This window comes from Macaca mulatta, chromosome 1, assembly GCF_049350105.2.
Source record: "Macaca mulatta isolate MMU2019108-1 chromosome 1, T2T-MMU8v2.0, whole genome shotgun sequence".
In the NCBI taxonomy this organism is placed as follows: Eukaryota; Metazoa; Chordata; class Mammalia; order Primates; family Cercopithecidae; genus Macaca; species Macaca mulatta.
The window spans coordinates 184042712-184063463 of record NC_133406.1 but is presented as its reverse complement, the minus strand read 5'-3'; the positions used below and the strand labels follow the sequence as shown (position 1 = coordinate 184063463).

At 42.8% G+C, this 20752-nt stretch overlaps 1 protein-coding gene across 1 annotated transcript in view; it reads right to left on the bottom strand.

The window, feature by feature from the left end:
• Positions 1-20255, bottom strand: part of PLPP3 (phospholipid phosphatase 3) — an 84343-nt gene extending 64088 nt beyond the window's left edge. The window contains exon 1 of the mRNA XM_015140445.3: positions 19726-20255. Within this exon, the coding sequence (XP_014995931.1) occupies positions 19726-19864 (139 nt within the window). The 5' untranslated portion in view covers positions 19865-20255. The remainder of the gene's footprint in view (positions 1-19725) is intronic.
• Between the last annotated feature and the right edge of the window lie 497 nt (positions 20256-20752).

The following is a 20752-nucleotide window of genomic DNA, read 5'->3' as shown; positions in this document are numbered from 1 at the left end:
CCAGGTTATATGCTACCAAGTGATCGGGCCAGGATCGGACCCCAGAACTGTCTGACCCTAAGACATATCCTCTTTCCACTGTGTTCCACTGTCTCCTAAACTTCAAAACTTTGATTCTGGGTTAAAATTGTGGTTGCTTGTGATGGTGAATCTCTTCGCCTTTCCTCCTATTTGCACCTTGTGACATGGTTAATTCAACACAGTCAAGACCTCCAACTATCAGGCACTGTCCTAGAGTCTTATATACTTGATGCCCTCTGCAGTTCTGAAAAACCATTTAATTCAACTGCCTCATTATTTAGGGAAGAAAATTTAAACCAACAGAGTGCAACTGACTTGTTTCACTAACTAGTGTCGGAGCTGGAATGGCTTGAGATTAGGAGGTGAAATTACCTCAGGCTGGAGTAGTGAGGGGTAGGATGAGCAGAACCCAGCTTAAAGAATGGATACTCTTCGTATAGGCAGAGAAGGAGAGGGTGCGTTAGCAGAGGAAAGAGCAGGAACAAAGGCTGGAATACAGATTTCTGTGTGTTGTTTCCAGGAAGCAAGGAGACTAATATGGATAAAGGTGGATGTCAATGAGAATACATGTGCATTCAAAATGAGGATGGCAGAACCAAAACCTGTTAACAGTAGATGCTCCGGGGAGTGCAATTTGGAGGAACAGTAACTACACAAGGGGCTATTCCCTTTTAACATAATCATATGGTCTTGAACTCCTGAGCTCAAGTGATCCTCCCACCTCGGCCTCCCAAAATGCTGGGATTACAGGTGTGAGCCACCACACCCAGTCTTGAATTTTTTTTTTTTTCACACTAAGAATATATTACTGTGCTTTGGAATTTTATGTCAAGGTACAAATGACTTTGTAGATTATTGACACATGGGGCTAGTATCTGACTTGCAAAATAACCAAATCCATTGTGTAAAGGAATGCTTAAAACTACAGTATTTACTGGATTTGAACTTGAACCTGCACAAGATAAGAGTTTTCTATATTTTACCCATTTTCCAAGACACTGAATTTGTCTGAGCCTAGTTTTCCCATCTGGAAAACGGGGATGAGGAAGGGAGAACTTTTGATGCTTAGCCCCTCCATCTCCTGTATTCTAAGATTATTCTAAAGGATGGTCACGGGTACTGGGCAGAGCTGAGGCAAAGAAACCATTCTGCTAAAGGGAATTCTTCAGTTCAGTCCCTTCCTTGAAAATGGTGCCTAAAAGCATTCTACTAATTTGTCTGTCCAAACAACTGTGATGTTACCACTTTCAGAAGGTTTCCCCCAGAGCCCCTCAAACATAGGGTTAATAATCCCTTCAACTTGGCTACCTCTATATAGAGTATACATTGTATTTCTAGTACTGCACCTGCCCAACATCTACTCCAGAAGACTGAAGGACTGAAACCTCTCCCCATTCATCATTAGACCTCAACACCCAGCACAGTACCTGGTGCATTAAAGGTGCTCAATGCATATTTGTTGAAATGACTCCTCACCATCATTTATTCAGGTGCTTTTAATTATAAAATTGATAGATATTATTATTAACGCTACTAATTACCAAAACGGTAGCAAACATAGCTGATGTTGGGTTAAAATTGTGGGAAGGATGATTTTATATCAACATAACCTTTTGAACAATTAGAACTGCCTCCATGGAATAAACTCACCATCACTGAAAGTATGTGCCAGTAGTGTCTGGTGAGGGCTTGCTTTCTATTTCAAAGATGGCACCTTCTAGCTGTGTTCTCACGTGATGGAAGGGCAGAAGGACTAAAAACCTCCCTCAGGCCTGTTTTATAAGGGCACTAATCCCATTCATGAGTGCTCTGCCCTCATGACCTAATTACCTCTTAAAGCCCCCACTTTCCATCACCTTGGTGATTAGGTTTCAGGATATGAATTTTAGAGGAACACAGACATTCAGACCACAGCAGTTAGTAACAAAGTTAAGACGTAAACTCAGATTTCTTGTCTCCCAGCTTGCCTATGTTTTCCCTTCATGGGGGTTTCCTCTACTCATTCAGAGTCCTCCGGGTTTTTTTGTTGTTTTTTGTTTTGTTTTGTTTTGTTTTGTTTGAGACAGAGTCTTGCTCTGTTGCCCAGGCTGGAGTTCAGTGGCGTGATCTTGGCTCACTGCAACCTCTGCCTCCTGGGTTCACGCCATTCTCCCGCCTCAGCTTCCTGAGTAGCTGGGATTAAGGCGCCTGCCACCATGCCCAGCTAATTTTTTCTTTTTGTATTTTTGGTAGACACCAGGTTTCACCATGTTAGCCAGGATGGTCTCGATCTCCTGACCTCATGATCCAACCGCCTCGGCTCCCAAAGTGTTGGGATTACAGGCGTGAGCCACTGCGCCCGGCCCAGAGCCCTCTTTAAGGCACGAGAGGAAGATGAAAAAAGTAATGCCTTCTAAATACAGCCCTAGCTTTTAGGGTAGGTTAGAATTTTTTTTTTTTAAATAGACGCTATCAGAGTTAGCACAAATTTTGTTAACCAAGTTCAAAATACTACGTGAATGCAAAATTGAATGTAAATACCTAGTTGTTCTTAAGTTAGTACATATTCCCAATTCTCTCAGGTTAGTTAACACTCTATTATTGACTGTTGCAAACTCTAGCAAGTAAAGGGTTTTTCCATTTCATCATACTGACTTTAGGAAGCAGGCCTTAAGCACCCAGAGTTTAGCTTTATAATTATACTTAATAATAATTCAGCTATTTATAGAAAAGATAAACTGTACCAGTGGCTACCTCAGGATTGTGGTATTATAGGCAACAAAATTTTTATTTTTCTTTTTACTTCTTGTTTATATTTTCTAAAATATCTTTATATACTTTTTCTCAATAAAATTTTTTCAGCATCTATTATGTACAAGGAGTTCAAAATCTATTTAGAAAAGGTTTCGGAGGGGAGGCAGGCAGGATTCGAAGTGACTATCAAGAGGTAAGTAGCTTCTTTCTTGGCCGAGCACAGTGGCTCATGCCTGTAATCCCAGCACTCTGGGAGGCTGAGGTGGGTGGATCACCTGAGGTCAGGAGTTCAAGACCAGCCTGGGCAACACGATGAAACCCTGCCCCTACTAAAAATACAAAAATTAGCCGGGCATGGTGACACGCCTGTAATCCCAGCTACTCGGGAGGCTGAGGCAGGAGAATCACTTGAACCTGGGAGGCGGAGGTTGTAGTGAGCCAAGATTGCACCATTGTACTCCAGCTTAGGCAACAGAGCAAGACTCCGTCTCAAAAAAAAAAAGTTATTAAGTAGCACATACCAAGCAAAAAGAAAGAATGGCATGGTAGAAAAGGATGTGGAATAGCCCCAGAGTGGAGATGTCCGGGAGAAGAGTGTGAAGGGGTCGGGGGAGAGTGGGGTAGAGGGGATGAGAAGCAAGAAATCGAAAGGTTTGGTTGGGGTTAGATTCTGAAGGGTCTTAAATATGCTGAGAAATGGATTCTGTAGTCAACAAGGGGTCAGAAAGTCCTGTTCTGAAGAGACAGGCCTATGTGATCGGGATTGTAGTTGTAACAAATGACCCTGTAGACTCACTGCATAAAGAATACATGAGGGAGGAGAGACTATCGCCCTAGAAATAAATCTGTAAAGACATTTTTTTCAGATCTGGGTAAATGATGGCATGTGCCTAAAATGGAGTCAAAATGGGAAGAATGGAGAAGAGAGAGCAAAATCAGAAACAAAAAAAAATACATTCATTGTACAAACATGAGTTTGCAGTTGCAAAATATTTTTCTATACCTGTGGGATACATACCGTTTGGTCTCAGCAGCTCTGTGAGGTAGGCAGGGAACAAATCATCATCCTCATTTTATCATTCGTAAGGTAGGAAACATTTGCCCAAGGTCACTCAACTAATACAGCAAAGCTGAGACTGAAGGCAAGATTGGCATCAAGCTATCTCTTATACTATATTTTAAAAATTTCATTTAATTATCAGCTCACGACACCTGGCCGTGTTTTTCCCATCTGTGTGTCCATCTTCTCACCTTGTCACCTGCTTCCTTAGGGCAGGTTCCACCTCTTATATTTCTTAGACTTTCCCTCAGCACTGTGTATTTATCTCCACAAATACTGGGAGAGAGATAAGATAGGCAGTGGACTCACAGGCATGTGCTTATCAGTCATTTTCTGGTAATAGAGAAAATGATCAACAGCCCAGGATATACTTTCCCATTGGTCTTGTGGGTGTTTCCCATTCATCCTGGGTCCACAGTGGAGGAAGAGCCCTTGCTATGATTCCTATGGTTTGAGGGGCCTCTTGCCAGCTGCTTTCCTGCTCTGCATTCTAAGTGTGAAGGATCTGTACAAAATGGATCTAGTCAAAGTCCTATTTAACTTTTCCATGGGTCTGTGTTTGTCAAAGCTTCATGCCAACTCTGTCAGAAAAAGAAATGCCACAAAACTTCTTTTAGGAAAGGGAGAAAAGACCTACTTTATATACTTGCTTTCATGCTAATCACACCACCATTCAAATCCCAACTGAATAGGGCCCCACAATAGCCTGGGAAATACACGGAGCGTTTTCCAAAGTGCAAGCTCCTTCACTCAAAATGTTTCATTTCCCTGGCTTTTTAACTCCTTTGGAGAAGACTGATAAGAAGAAGAATTAGCAATACAATCTGATATTGCTCTCTCTCTGCAGACAAGATATTCCATTTCTGTAGAAAATTGGCCAAGTATTCTCCTACCATGGCTCCTGACCTTTTCTTCTAAGGCTCTACAGAACTGGAACTGAGATTCTCTCTGATATATTTTCAGTAAAAGTGGATTCATGGCCCAAGTGATCAGCTGAAAGCAGATTCTAGCAGAGCATTTTCCCTGAAATGTTAGTAAATGACCTCTGCTACTGATGAGCTGAATTATTAACAGTGTGTCACTAACCCATCAATGAGGATTGCTGCAGACATTGCTGACCAAGTTCTGAGAAAAACGGAATGAACTTCAACCTCCTCCTTCATAGTGTTGTTGTGAAATCCAAGTGAGTTAATAATACATGAAAAGCCCCTAGCTCACTGCCTGCCACATATTAAGTATTCAGTAAAGTTCATGCCTCTCCCTTCCAGTGTAAAGGTTTGGAGTTCACTTCTATCCTCCAGGGATTTACAAAGAAACAGGAAATACTGAAATTGACAGAAGACTTTAAACTTCAAGTCAAATCTGAACACTTTACAAGGCGTGATTATTTCATTTTTAAACTTTCTGACATGCTTGCTTTCTTCATATGCTCATTATTGAAACTAATAGTGAAAATTCAAATTGCAATCTTAATTCTTGGAGGAAAGAGCATAGGTGTTGGTTGGTTCATAGCCCACAAGCACCACCGTTTTCTAGTCCCAAGATCCTGAGCAAGACCCTCAATCTCTCTGCACAACAACTGTCTCATCTATGAAATCAGTTAGAGGAATACCTCCCTTTCAGGCTTGATGATTTGATGAGATTCGTGGATGTGTCTGACTATAGTGTCAGTGCTCAAAAATGTTCGTTTCCCAGCTTTTTTCCAACTGACATGTGAACAATGACATTTTGCATGTGGTGGTACTGATGTTTTGTTTGCTTTGAGGGGCTAGGTAACTGGAGTTCTACAATGAGAAAAATTAATTGAGGCAAGGAAGAATATATAAATTCAAACGCTCAGATGCAAACATTATCATTTGGTAGAACTGTTCAGTAAAAGGGATTATTAATTAACAATAAATCCTTGGATTTCACAGCTAGGGCAAGCACAACCGCAAACAACAAATTTATGGCAAAATCATAAGTAAAGGTCCCTCAATTCCATTAATAGCGTTAGGAAAATTAAACCTAAAATCAAGACAGCTTATCATTCCCCTCGGATTGAAAGCCCTGTATTTTGAATGCTTCAATTCAGGAAGCATATTTTAATTTCCCAGCCACTCCCTAGGAATTCTGCTTTCATATAACATCTATAGAGCTGATCTTTCAAAGCAATCAGTCACAAAGGTGAGTGGAGCCCACCATCCCTCCTGCGGTGTCATTGGAGCTGCTACTCTCCAGACAGATTTAAATGACAAACCCACTAAACAAAAGATTCTCCAGTAAGTTGGTAACAACTTTGGAAATATTTTTAAAATCTCAGCTTGCTGGAAGTTCCTCTCTCTGATCATATGTGCACTTGCTTCCAAAGAAGACACTGTGCTTCTAATCAAAACATCTATTAAGGCTAAGATGACAGCAAGACAAATGTAATGATGAGAAATAACGGATTAGGCCATTCTTCTCTAGAAACCTACAGAGGCCAAATTGACCCAAACAGCTACTTTGGGAGAGTGTCTAATGAAATCTGCTGTGTGGCTGAGATGCATTCTGCCACTTCCTGTCAGTGGTTGCTAACTTTACAACAATGTGGGTCATTTGTGGGGAAGAGGCTACTGGTAGAAGTTCCACGTACTGCATTTAATGAAGGAGCTGCATCCGCAGCCACTAACCAGAGAAGCTCAAAATCTTTGCATGTGACTCAAAGGTTACACCAAACCACAAGAACAGTAGCTCCAGCCCAAGGTACAAAAAGGGTCACAGAGTGACCCACTACCACTGCCTGATGTGAATGACAAAAGGCCTAAAGTCCCTCCTTTTTTCTTTTCTTTTCTTTTTTTAATGATACACAGAGTCTGTTGCCCAGACTGGACTGCAGTGGCACCGTCTCGGCTCACTGCAACCTCCGCCTCCCAGGCTCAAGCGATTCTCCTGCCTCAGCCTCCCGAGTAGCTGGGATTACAGGCACCTGCCATCGCACCTGGCTAATTTTTGAATTTTTATTAGAGACAGGGTTTTGCCATGTTGGCCAGGTTGGTCTCGAACTCCTGACCTCAGGTGATCCGCCTGCCTCAGCTTCCCAAAGTGCTAGGATTACAGGCGTGAGCCACTGCGCCTGGCCTAAAGTCCCTCCTTTCTTTAGAAAGCCTTCTATAGGATCCAGGACCCAGTGGTATTCCTCACCTCAAAATTCAGAGCTAATAGTCCATTCTAGGGTGTCCCGCCTTTTCACCCACAAAAATCCCTCATGGTTAATTCTTGCCCCTCTATGACACATCTAGAAGACATCTGTACTTACCAAGTAAACTATATTCCACATCATTTATTTATTTTTGCTAATCAAAGCACAAAAAGTATCAGTCTCATCTTATGATTAGCAGAAATAAACAAGACCAGAGTGAACTGACAGCTGTCATTCACATCACAAACACAGCATGCTAATACTTTGACCAGTCTAGGCAGAGGCTGATGAGTTAGGCTTGACAAGTTAATCACTGGTGAAAGTTCAGTATGCCTAGATATTTCTGAAGTACTGAAAATAGCAGAGGATGCCCCATGATTGACCTAAAAGACCTCCACAGGTCCAGAGAACCACCAGTCCAACTCATTTTGGATGATGCTTCAGGGGTTGCCAATGCGAAAGCCAGCATGGAGTGATGGAGAAAAGCATGGGATGCAGAAACACGTGGAGAATATAGGCAGTAGGGCCTAGTAGTTAAGAATGACCTCACCAGGCAGATGTCTGACCCCACCTCTCAGACTCACTCACTGCACCACCTTTGGTAAGTCATTTTTAACCTCTCTTACCTCAATTCTGTAAAATGGAGACAATAGTAACAAGTACTTGATAGGCTCATTGGGAGGATCAAATAAGAGAATGTACACACGCTGCCTAACCTGGTGAGAGGTACCTAGCTAGCACTCAATCAGTGTCAGCACTGGTCATTATTTAGTCAAGCTTGAGTCCAAATTCCAGCCCCAATACATATCAGCTGTAAGAAGTTGGGCAAATCATTTACCCTGTCTCAGCTGCAACACCAGGTTTTAAACATTTCCCTTATTCTGTTATTAAAAAGGTTAAAATGAGATAGCATGTGAAGCACCTAACAATAAATGTGGATCCCTTTTCCTCACTTTTTTGTAATATTTGAGATTTAATTTTCACACACTTACAACTTGATTTTTTAGTGCATTTATAGCTCAACTCATTATTCAGGATTTGTATCTGTGTCTTATATTCTTTAGTATTTCTTGGCACCCAGCACCTGAGTCTAAAAGATACATGGTAATTTTAGTCCCTAAGATGACAACTATAGATCAACAGCCATATATCCAGAGGGGAGAAAAGGGTGAAAAAATCAGCCTAAACAGGAACTGAATAGATGGGTTTCGGTTTCATGCCTTTAAAATACTGTAAAGCAGATCCTAGGGATATATAGGTTTTACTATTTGCATGTTTAACTGTTTCCAAGCTATTCTGAAGATCCATCCTTTTTTCTGCGGAGACAAGAGTCTGTACGTTACAGCCTGCTTTGTGGAAGCGCTACTCAGTGGGTGAGCGGGTCTAGCTGACCACCCAGCATCGATTTCCCAGTCAGCTTATTGTTTTCTGCTCACTCATCTTAAACCCAGCGGCACCACTAAACTGATTCAAATCGTGTTTCTTTGTGAAAAATCCCTCTAAAAACAAAGTATCACTTTAGTGGTTTTATGAATATGTTAATTCCAAATCTTCCGGAAAATTCTGGCATTGTTTCCCTTACATATTTGCATTAATCTTAAGGTATTACTTTTTCTTTTTTTTTTTTTTTTTTTTTTTTGAGACGAAGTCTGGCTGTGTCGCCCAGGCTGGAGTGCAGCGCAGTGGCACGATCCAGGCTCACTGCAAGCTCCGCTTCCCGGGTTCTCGCCATTCTCCTGCCTCAGCCTCCCGAATAGCTGGGACAACAGGTGCCCACCACCATGCCCAGCTAATTTTTTGTATTTTTAGTAGAGACGGGATTTCACCGTGTTAGTCAGGATGGTCTCGACCTCCTGACCTCATGATCCGCCCATCTTGGCCTCCCAAAGTGCTGGGATTACAGGCGTGAGCCACCGCGCCCGGCCCAATCTTAAAGTATTTCTAAAACGGTGCAGCCACTACGGAAAACAGTTTGGCAGTTCCTCAAAAAGGTAAACATAGAGTTACTATATGATCCAGGAATTCCATGCCTAAGTATATAGTCCCAAGAGAACTGAAAGAATTTATATGGATATTCATAGCAGCACTATTCATAATGGCCAAAAAGTGGAAATCACCCAAATGTTCATCAAGTGGTGAAGGTAAAAATGAAATGTGGTATGTCTATATAATGGAATATTATTTGACAATAAAAAGAAATGAAGGATACATGTTGCAATATGAATGAACCTTAAAAACAGTATGCCAAGCAGAAGAAGCCAGTCACGAAAGACCACATATGATTATACTTTTATGAAATATTCAGAACAAGCACATCTATGGAGAAAGAAATTTGATTCCTGGTTGCTGTAAGATGTGGGAAGGCGGAGGAAAAATGGGAGAGATTGGTAGTGGGTACCGTTTCTTTTTGCAGTGATGAAATGTTCTAAAATTGGTTGTGGTGGTGGTTACCTAACCATGAAGATATTAAAAACCAATGAATCGTGTGCTTTAAATAAATGAATTGCATAGTATGTGAATATCTCAATAAAGCTCTTTGAAAAAAATACCATTGCAACCCAGGAAAAACCCTTTCTCTAAGCCAAGAGGATTTGTAGCCCACTTATTTTAAGGGGCATTTGAGAAATTAAAGAAGTCCAGAACAACAACAAAAGAATGTAACTCATAGCCTCGTCTTCATAATAAGGCTATGCACATAAAGAAGCATTTACTAATGGATTTCGTAAATCTCCTATAAATCCTGCATTTAAAGTGTTTCTAGAAGGAGTAGCCTCACCATAGTTCAGAGGCTCCCAACCTGGAGTTCAGGAAATACCTGTCATGTCTTTCTTATCCAGCCCTCTCTGCTCCCACCACAGTACCCTCGGTTCAGCTTGCAGTTGCTACCCCACTGGTCTTTTGCGCCTCTGCCTCCCATTTGCCTACTCTCAAATCCAGTCATCTCTCCCAAACCCGAATAAGATTAGATTCATTCCCTCCTCCAATCTTTTCATGAATATGTTCATTCCAAAGGTCTTTTATAAAACTCTTGTATTTTTCTTACATATTATAACTAGCCTTTAGTTTAGTTTTTGTTTTGTTCTGTTTTGTTTTTGAGATATAGTCTCGCACTGTCACCCGGGCTGGAGTGCAATGGCTCTCTCGGCTCACTGCACCCTCTGCCTCCCAGGTTCAAGTGATTCTCCTGCCTCAGCCTCCTGCTTAGCTGGGATTACAGGTGCCTGCAACCACAGCTAGCTAATTTTTTGTATTTTTATTAGAGATGGGGTTTCACTATGTTGGCCAGGCTGGTCTCAAACTCTTGACCTCGTGATTTGCCTGCCTCGTCCTCCCAAAGTGCTGGGATTACAGGTGTGAGCCACTGCGCCCTGCCACCTTAAGATATTTCTAAAATGGTGCAGCCACTATGAAAAACAGTTTGGCAGTTCCTCAAAAAGGTAAATGTGGAATTACCATAGGATCCAGCAATTTCACTCCTAGGTGGTAGGTTTCTCTGTGAAATCTTCCAAAAGAAAAAGAAAAAAGAAAACTCCATTTGCTCTCCTGGTTCACCAAAATAAAGCTCAAATTCCTTAGCTGCCTGCCATACCCAGTCCCCTTTCATAGTCTAGCTCTAACCTATCTCTCCAGCCTCATCTCCAATGACCTCCTTTCTTCCGCTGCACAATGCAAACACACAATATTGACATTCCAGCCTCCAGCTACTCACCCTTCCCAAATAGGTCCCTGCTTCCAAGTCTCAGCACCTGTGCTTCACTCTGCTGCAATACTTTCTCCCTCTTCCTGGCTTGTGAGGTATTATTTATCTTGCAAGACCCAGCTCCACACCCTCAGGCAGGCTTCATCACTCTTCACTGTGCTGCTAGAATAGGCCCTCCCCTAAGGCTCCAGAGTCATCACTTACATAGTGTTTGTCATTTGGGGAAAGCCTGTTTCCCTTTCACCAGCCTGGGAATTCCTTAAGGCCACGGAAACCCGGGGGCCTGGCACATAGTAGGTGCTCAAGAATCATCTGCAGAAGACAAGGCTTATACCTGAAAGACAGGTACAAACACAGGCTTAATAGGCTCTCTAGAAATTATACTGATTGACACCACAAACTAATTTGGGGGCTAGATACAAAGAAACCATCAATGAGAATGGCTTCCTTCGTGTCAATGTAATCATACGTATTATGTGTTTTAGGGATACATAAACAGGAACCAAAGCACACTACTTATTATGACAAGGCGCTTACAATGATTTGCATTTCTCTGCAAAACTCTTTAGGCATATAATTTTGTTAATTTGTGACAAACCTCAAAAACACACTTACCAATACCCTGATTGCAATATATACTTTCAAAGCACACAAGAAATCAAGTTGCTTTCAAAGGTTTCCAAAAGAGTCTGATGTGTGTTGTTTTGTTTGGTTTGTTTTAAATTTGGGAATTTAAATGTAGATCATAATTTATAATTTAACCCAGACTTAAGGGAAGAATAGTTTTACGAGAATGTTCAAGAACCTGACCTAGCCTTCTTTTGAACATTGGCACTGACAATTAATGCATGACCATGAGAAGCCTGTTTAATCTGAGACTGTTTCATCCTCAGTCACATGAGAATAAGGAGAATTTGTTGAGAGCCTTTTAAAAAGCAAAAATACATAAATAAATAAATAGAATAAAAAGCAAAAACTTCGAAAACATGATTCTCTTTTTTCTCCCCTGAGATACATCATTGGAAAAAGGTGGCACTGTTCCAGCTCAAATCATTCAGCAGTGATCTTGGTAATAAGCACTTTCCTGAAAAAATACCAGTTTGAAGAAAAGTAATATATCAAAACACTGCCTAGTCCTTCACATTTGCCCCATGTGTCTTTGGCTTCACTCAGCCAACATCCACTGATATGGATTAAAAGTTAAACCTGTTTCTCTTGTTCTTTTTTTTACTGACGCAGGAAGGAGAGAGAGCGAGCTCCGGAGAACTCTACCTCGTGAATAATATCAAATTTCACATCAACAAGAACACATCCGAAAAGCAGAATGGTAGAAAGGCAAGACCTTGGTTCTAGGTCCTGCTCTTTCACTATCACTGAACAATTAACTAACCAACCAAGACCTCCAGTTCCCGTTTGTGAACCAAGGGCACTGACCAGGACGTGGTGACAATAATGACAGCAGCAACTACCTCTTGAGTGTCTCTATGTGCCAGGCACTGTACTAGACATGTCCCCACCACGTCAGAGTGCACACAGAATCTCATTTCATAAATGAGGATTTATGAGGCCTCACAGAGATCAAGTAAACTTGCTTAAGCTTCTATGGCTAATAATAGTGAGCAAACTCCAATCTGACTCCAAAGCCTGTGCTATTCCCCTCACAGCTCTCTCCCTTCCCCAGCTCAAAAAGGCCTATTTTTCTAACTGACATTAAAAAATGACCTTGGTATTGTTGTTAATGAAATCTCCAAGGTACCTCCAAATTCTAAAGATTCCATGAATCTAGGTGATGAGGAATTGCTCCAATGGTATTCTCTTTATTATGTCTACAGAGAAGCTTATTCATCACACTTTAAGCTGCTTTGCAATTATTTACATATTACTCTGTCTACTCCATGGCCCAATAATATCCTTGAGTTAAGACTCTGAAATAAACGAAATGGAAAGAAATGAAAAAGACTGCCTTGAGTGCATTAATTGCATTGAAAAGTGGGGCAGCAAGGTAAACTGACAAGAGTTCTGGAAAAGTTGGTGCCTGCTTTCTAGCTGGGTACCCTTGTGCAAGTTACTTAACATCTCTGAGCTACAGTTCCCTCATCTATAAAAGGGATCTAATCTCTATATCACATGATTGGCCTGTATAATAAATATGGGAGCCTAGCTCAGTGCCTTCCTTCCTCAGCAAATACAGAGGGTCCCCTAGATGACCAGCATTTGGATCATTTCCAATCATTGCTGTTCTTTTGTTGTTGTTGTTGTTGTTGTTGTTGTTGTTTTTGAGAGAGAGTCTTCCTCTAGCACTCAGGCTGGTGTGCAGTGGCATGATCTCGGCTCACTGCAGCCTCTGCCAACTGGTTCCTGCCTCAGCCTCTGGAGTAGCTGGGATTTACAGGCAAGCGCCACCATGCCCAGCTAATTTTTGTATTTTTAATAGAGATGGGGTTTCACCATGTTGACCAGGCTAGTCTCGAAATCCTGACCTCAGGTGATCCACCCGCCTCAGCCTCCCAAAGTGCTAGGATTACAGGCGTGAGCCACTATGCCTGGCCTTGCTGTTCTTTTTAGTTAGGTTTTCCTCTGGGCTGTTGAATGACATGAATGACATAAGTAAGAGCTGACCCTAAAACAGACCATGTGTCTAAATTCTCTCCCACCCTTCCTAAGGCCTATCTGTCTTTCTCTCAAGATAATATGGCCTTCTCCCTTTCAAAGGAGAAGAATGCAACCACCAAAGCCTATTGAGGTTCCTGCACTTTGACTTTTCCAGAAAGGGTCAGGAAACCTGCCACTGCTTTCCTTTAGCTAATGGAAAACATTTGTGTCCACTCTGCTTGGTGTTTTCTTGGGATTCTTCTCAGAATCTTTTTCCTTAATATACTTCAGGCAACTATGCTGCCAAGATATAAAAGAGGATTTTATAGAACCATCGAGGAGTAAGAAAACTGGGAAGAAAATGAAAATTCGACTCTATGAAGAACAATAGCAACTTAATTCCTACCTGATGATGATAATGTGACTTTGAACTTTTCAAAATGCTTTTAGATTCATTATCTTACCTGAGTTTCACAACAAACAGGTATTACCAGGCTTGTTTATTTTACAGATGAGGAAACTAAAGCCTGGAGGAGGTTAAATAATTTTTGCCCAAATTACACGTTGGCAAAAGGTGGCTGTTAGCTTTATGTCAGGATTCAAACTCAGATTTGGGGAAATCCAAAGCTTGTATTGTTTCTACACTACTTTGCTAAGCTTATTTTATCTTCTAAAGGCTTTATTTAGGAATCTAATTTATTCCTGCTTCACCTTGCACTCATGCACAAACTTCAATATCTCAGAAGAAAATATTTAAAATTAACACCTCATTTATCCAAAGGGGTCACATGGCTGGCAACTTCAACTACGTAGAGTTCGGTTTACAACCAGAAAATACATAAAGATTTTAGCCTCTTGGCTTTAGAAACAACACCAAGTCTTTGCACTGAAAGTCACAGGACACCTTCAGGTCTGCCCCCAGAGGTAATTTTCCGTTCGAAAGAATTCTAGCAAGCTTGATTACCTTTTCTGAAAAAGACAAGTGCACTGGTCACAAACAAACAAACAAACAAACAAAAAAGTAAAGACAACCTAACAATGCAGAAAATGCCAGAACATTCAGTACAGCGACAAAAAGCCCACTACATAATTAAATTGCCCTTAAGATATCAGCTGTTAAACAACATAGTGATTCTAAAATTGGCCTGATAAGAATCACCAGCAGTGTTTATAAAATACAGAATCCCAGGTCCTGGCTCAAAGCCAGCTGAATTTGAATATCCTGGAGAAGAGTCCAAGAATCTGTATTTCATACCAGATAGGCCCCATGTTAGGTGAGTTTATGAAATACTGGTGTAATAGGCAACCCTAAAATAAAGTATTACTCCTCAAATAATGTGTACTGGATTGAACTGACACAAAGGACAGGGTTTCTCCATAAATATAACTGCCTACACAGGGAAGAAGCCCTTGACTATGGTCTCATTAGCATCACGCTATGACCAACTGGGCTTCCTAGCCCAAACTACTGCACAGGAAACGGTAAAGGCAGAATCTAAAATTGACAGGCAATCAAAAGGGTTAATCACACCTGTAATCCCAGCACTCTGGGAGGCCAAGGCGAGCAGATCGCAAAGTCAGGAGATCAAGACCATCTTGGCTAACACGGTGAAACCCTGTCTCTACCAAAAATACAAAAAATTAGCCAGGCATGGTGGTTCGCGCCTGTAGTCCCAGCTACTCAGGAGGCTGAGGCAGGAGAATCGCTTGAACTCGGGAGGCAGAGGTTGCAGTGAGCCAAGATCGCGCCATTGCACTCCAGCCTGGGTGACAGAGCAAGACTCTGTCTCAAAAAAACAAACAGACAAACAGACAAAAAAAAAAAAACACCCTAACCATTTTGGACAGTGAGGAAAAAGTTTTTAACCATACTAGAAAAGTCAACAGGGCTTACCTAGTAAATCATCCTAGGCTGGAGTGCAGTGACACAATCACGGCTCAGGGCAGCCTCCAACTCCCAGTCTCAAGGTATCCTCCTGCCTCAGCCTCCCAAGAAGAGAGGCTACAGCTGCAGGCTTGCACCACCACGCCCAGTTAATTTTTGATTTTTTTGTAGAGACAAGGTGTCACTATATTGCCCAAGCTGATCTTGAACTCCTTAGCTCAAGTAATCCTCCTGCCTCTGCCTCCCAAAGTGCTGGGATTACAGGAGTAAGCCACTGTACCCAACTGAGGCTCTTTTCTTTATTTTCATCTGTGTAGGATGGTTGGCTAGGCAGTTTACCAGTTGATTAATGAAAATATATAAATTTCAGGAAGTAGGTGAAAGGACACCTCTAGCCAAGGAAAAACCTTATCAGTTTCTCATGGTATTGCCTTAACCTTAATAAAAGCAATGCTTACCTCCCCTCCAGAATTAACAGCAACTTAAGCTAATTTTCAACATCAATTCTTTGGTCATACATATATAACAATTCAATTAATGACAAATGGTCCACGAGAGGCAGTGAGTAGGTTTCTACATCACAATATCTACCAGCCTAGGCTTATAAAATTGTTAGAGCTAGAAGGACACTGAAAGTTGGTCTAGTTCCTTCCCTTTTTTGCAATGATAAAGAAACTGAGACTCAGAAAATTTTAATGAATTTCTCCAAAGCTGTACAGTGCAGTGGCAGTACAAGACTCTAATGCCTGTCTCTAGTTCGTGATGATTCACAGAGCTAATATATAATGAAGAGCTCAGCAGAGTAGATGCATAAGGCAGACATTCAGCATATGTCAAGTCTCTAATGTCAAGCCTCTACTAGAAATTGGTCACCGCATGTTTAACGGCAACATTAGACATAAAACCACACAATCATTTTGCAGATGGAAAAAAACTGAGACACACAGAAAACCAACTCATCCACACAACGCAACTGGCCAACCTGAAACCTGAAGCTTCTAAGTGTCTCTTTTCAAGATACCATGCTGCCCTTCTCTCACTGTTAAAAGTAAATAATAATAAATTATGACTCTATGTATCCCATATATAGAACCAGTTCTAGAATTTTAGCTCAACCATTTAGTTGGAAATCAAAAAACATCCAAAAACGTGGTGGAGCGACCAAATTAAATAGCATGGTTGCTGACCACCCAAATTCTGTTTCACTGACCGGAAGACTGGGACCAACTTTATTTTTCTGCTTTGTTGCAAATGGGTAACTGGGAAATCTGGAGACGCAGAACTTTTCTGCAAACTGAGCTTCAGAATTTTCTGATGAGAACCTCAATTTCAAGATTCTTCAGATGGGGGAAAGGACTCCACTCACGCTAAACTGAGAATTGGGGATCAATTCAAATTGACTTCACTGTTAATCTATCCTTCCCTTTTCTGAGACATGGTTTCTGGTTTATAAAACGGAGATAATCTATTCATAGGGGTTGCATTAAAGAGTGTATATATGAATTTATATAAAAAAGAGACTAACAGAGCTTAGAAAGACAATAATTGTTCCTCCCTTCTTACCTGGGAATTGTTTGTCGCTCTCCTGTAACCCCATCCACCACAATCAATGTACAACAACCAGGAGGTGATAAACATTACTTAATTAAAAGGAAAACAAAATCAATTTCAGAAAAACCTATCACGCAAAGATTCATAACTGTATTTAAAAGCAATTAATCTGCAAAGATAGCTGTCCAATGAAGGGTAAACTCCCACTGGTGTTATTTGACACCAGATTGTCTTGGCTTTCCAACGAGAGTGGACTTCTGTCTTTTCACCAAGAATTTAACGTTCTAAAAAGGTATGTGAAACAAGTTAAACTACTTGCATATTTCCACTTACATAACACTGACATAGCACATCAACTTTTATTTTTTCCAGATACTAGATGAAGCTTGGTGTATATTCTTGTGGGAGAAGAAACAGAAAACTGTCTCTCTTCTTAATATATTAGTGCTCTGTAATCCAGACCATATGATCAATAAACTATATAAAAATTAAATCATACTGACGGTCTTAGGCAAAAAGTGGAAACAATTTTTTTTAGGACAGTGATGTGTGGAATATTAAAATCACATGTTGTACTATTAATTTTTCTTTTGGAAGCCAGATAGAGTTCTCCTGCATAAATATCTCACCTAAATAATGTTTCTCTTGCAAAGAATTTTTCCTATTAAAGGTGTTTAAGAGACATTTAATTAGCGATACTGTGATTGGCCTGTGCTTAGGGGAGACACTGATCAATAAGTCACTTTGAAAATGTTGCCATGGTTTTAATGGCAAAGCACCCCTTAAAACAAGTAGCTATGTGCCTCTATAATAAAAATACGTGGTCGTGACAGCTTATTGCTTTTTGGAGATAAACAAAATCATTTTGTTCAAACATAGGACCAACAGTGAATAAATATAATCAACAGGTTAGAATATTAGCTTTGGGGGGATGGGAGATAGGTGGGGCAAATGAAGAACTGACATGTGCGTGTGCCCACACATGTATGCACGCACACACACCTTTTTTACACCTTCTATGTACAACAGAGTAGCTTGGGTTTTTACATCCCTGGCTAAACTATAGCTGATGGGTGTGTCTTTTTGCAAATTCCTTTACATCTCTTTCCTTTTCCCTTTCATAAGACACCACCTCTTGGGACTGCCTTCTGAAATCACAAGGGTGGAAAGGAAATTGTACAAAGGCTGTCAAGCATGTTCTAGCTCTGCTTTCTTAATCACAAAGTAGGAGGTAGGAGAGTATCCTGCACAGGCAGTCTAGAAAGAGCTTTCCCTGCCACCAACAAAACACACTGAATAAACACAGGGAGTTCCAGTCAAGTTTACAGCAAACAGCTTCCATGTGTTTAGTGCTTCCTTATACTCCCCTAGGACCAAGGAGGGTCTTTTAAAAATTCAACAGCTTGATTACAAGACTTTAAGTAGTAATCTGTCCCACTGTGCATGATAATAAGCCAGCTGCCTTCAGGAAGGTAGGCCCCCCAGTGACAATTCCTTTACATAGCATCTTAATGTTGAATTAATATTGAGAGATGTGGAAATGGGATGTGCCACCTGAACTACAGTGACCTTTCTTCCCTTCCACTCCTCCACAGAACACAATTATACCTTCAGCTGTCTCTCCTTATCTGAAGGGGACTGTCCTTATTTTTAAACTCTAAGAATCCTATCTTTCTTTACTATGGACCATCAAGAGGACACTGCACAATAAGGACAGTGCTACAGCAAGAGTCATGAACACCAGGGAGGTGTAACTCCAGCCTAAGAAGTCTCCGGTCTGCAAAATCTGCATGGACAAATCCATTTCAAAGGGGACTTAGGTCTCCGTGCAGGAGTTCTATTTTAAGGAAACTGAATTGGGAACACAGATGTTTCTTCAGTTAGCAGAGTTGGCAGAACAGCTCCTGGACCAGATCCGAGTTCTTAATGCAGGAAGGGGCCTCGGAGAGCATCTACTTCAACCCACTCATTCAACTCAGAGGAAACTGAGGCCCATGAGGCAGTTAGGTGGCACACCCAGCAAGTGGCAAGAGCGGCAGTGTTCTGATGACAAGTACTGTGCGCTTTCCATTACACCATGATTCGCTTAAAAAAAAAAAAAAAAAAAATCCTAGGCTGACTTCAACCTTGGAAGTCCTGTTCATTCGTGTGAAGCGCTTTCTCCCTCCCCTACCGAGTTCATAAATCCTCCTCTCTCTCCCACTCCAATTCCTTTAACTCCCACCGCTCTTCCAGCTGTGGCTCCCAACGACCTTGGAAAACAGAAATGGATCATCGCCTCAACTTTCTGGGAGTGCAATTAAATTTGTGGTCCCCAAACAAGATCGCAGCTGGCTTTCCCAGTGCCTCAACGTGCCCATCAGGGAAATGGGGCTCATCATCCCTGCTGCACCAAGTCAGGGAGTGGGCGAGCTAAAACTGATGCCCGTGAAGCCGCCTACCACCTGGCACACAGTAGGCACTCAAGTGATTGCCGAAGCCGTGCCCAGCACCAAGCCCAGGGAGAGCACCTCCAGGAGAGAAGCAAGTGAAAAGGCCGGCTAGCCAGTCTGGCGAGCCTGGGCAGCAAAGGCGGAAGGGTTGGATGTTTACATACAGCCGCGGTAAGGCAGCCCGGCTCCAGGCAGGAGCCCGGCTCTCGGGGCGATCCATTTCACTCGGATGGAGGGCGACCAGCTATACGCTGGCCCTAGAGCACGGCTCAACCAACTTCCCCTACGCTAAAAGGACTAACCCACACCTTCCGCGGGATTCCGCCCGGGCTTCCAACCTGGAGACGACTTTTATCGAGCTGGTTTAACAGTTGCCCACGAACGCTTAAGCATGCCCAGACCCACTCAAGTACAGGCCAGGAAGTCGGTGGGATCGGGGAGGGCGGGGGCTTCGGGCCCGGGCGGCGCGAAGGCTCCCCAGGAAGGCTGCGGGGACCCCCGGAGCTGACAGCGCGGCGCGGCGCGGCCCCAGGCTGGGCTGGGACGCGCGCCGAGGGCCGAGGGGCCGAGGGACAGCGGGGCTGGGCTCACCCATGAAGAGGCAGAAGAGGTCTAGGCAGATGAGCAGCACCCGCTTGCTGCCGCTCCTCCTCGGGTTGTTGTTGAGCGCCGGGCTGCCGCCGTTCTTGCTCTCCGGGACGATCGCTTTGTCGTACTTGTAGTTTTGCATGGCGCTGGCTGCGGCGCGAGCCTCCCGCCTCGCGAAGACGTCCCGCAATAGCAGCCACACACCCAGGCGCCCGAGTCGCCTCCTGGCCGAGGCTGCTGCGGAGAGTGGCCGGTCGGCCCCGGCTCCGGGCGCGGCGGCGAGAGTGCAGCCCGGGCTGCCTGCCTCCAACTGCAGAATGTGGTGTTTTCTGCTCCTCCTGCGCGCCTCTGCTTTCCTCTCTCAACCCCAAATCGTTCGAAAGTCCAAGAAGAAGAGAGCCAGATCCCGAGCAGAAACTTTTGCAGAGCTGCGCAGCTTGGAGCGCGCTGGGCTGGCGCGCGTCTGAGTGCGCGAGCGAGCGAGTGGGCAGCGCGGGCGCTCGGCCACCTTCCTCCGCAGCTGGTTCCTTAATGAATGGGAGCTGCGCTGAGTCCAGCAACTCCGGAGCGCCAGCCCCAACTCCAACTTTGCCTCCTCCTCCTCCTCCTCCTCCTGCTCCTCCTGCTCCTCCTGCTGTTGGTGCTGCTGCCGCGGCGGCTGCTGCTGTGATCGCCTGGGTTTGTTTTCTGCACTTCTATTTCACGAGGTCCTTTAAAAAGAGAAGACGTGGGGGGAGAGAGAAAGAGGGACCTCCTTACTTGGCTCGGATGGGATTCTGAAAGCACAGCCCCTTCCTTAAGCTGCCTAAGACGTAGGATAATTAAGGCCACATTTTCCCCCACCCCCTTCAAAAAAAAAAAAAAAAAAAAAAAGAGTCCTAAAAGGAAAAGTTGCTCTCAAACCAGAGAAACCGGGAGCCCCTAGCGTTCAGAAACACCAAATTGTCACCAAAGAAAAAATATATATAAATAAAAAGAAACATTTTCTTGCTGGCCTTGGGTCAAGTAAAAGTTAGGGCTGTACGACTAA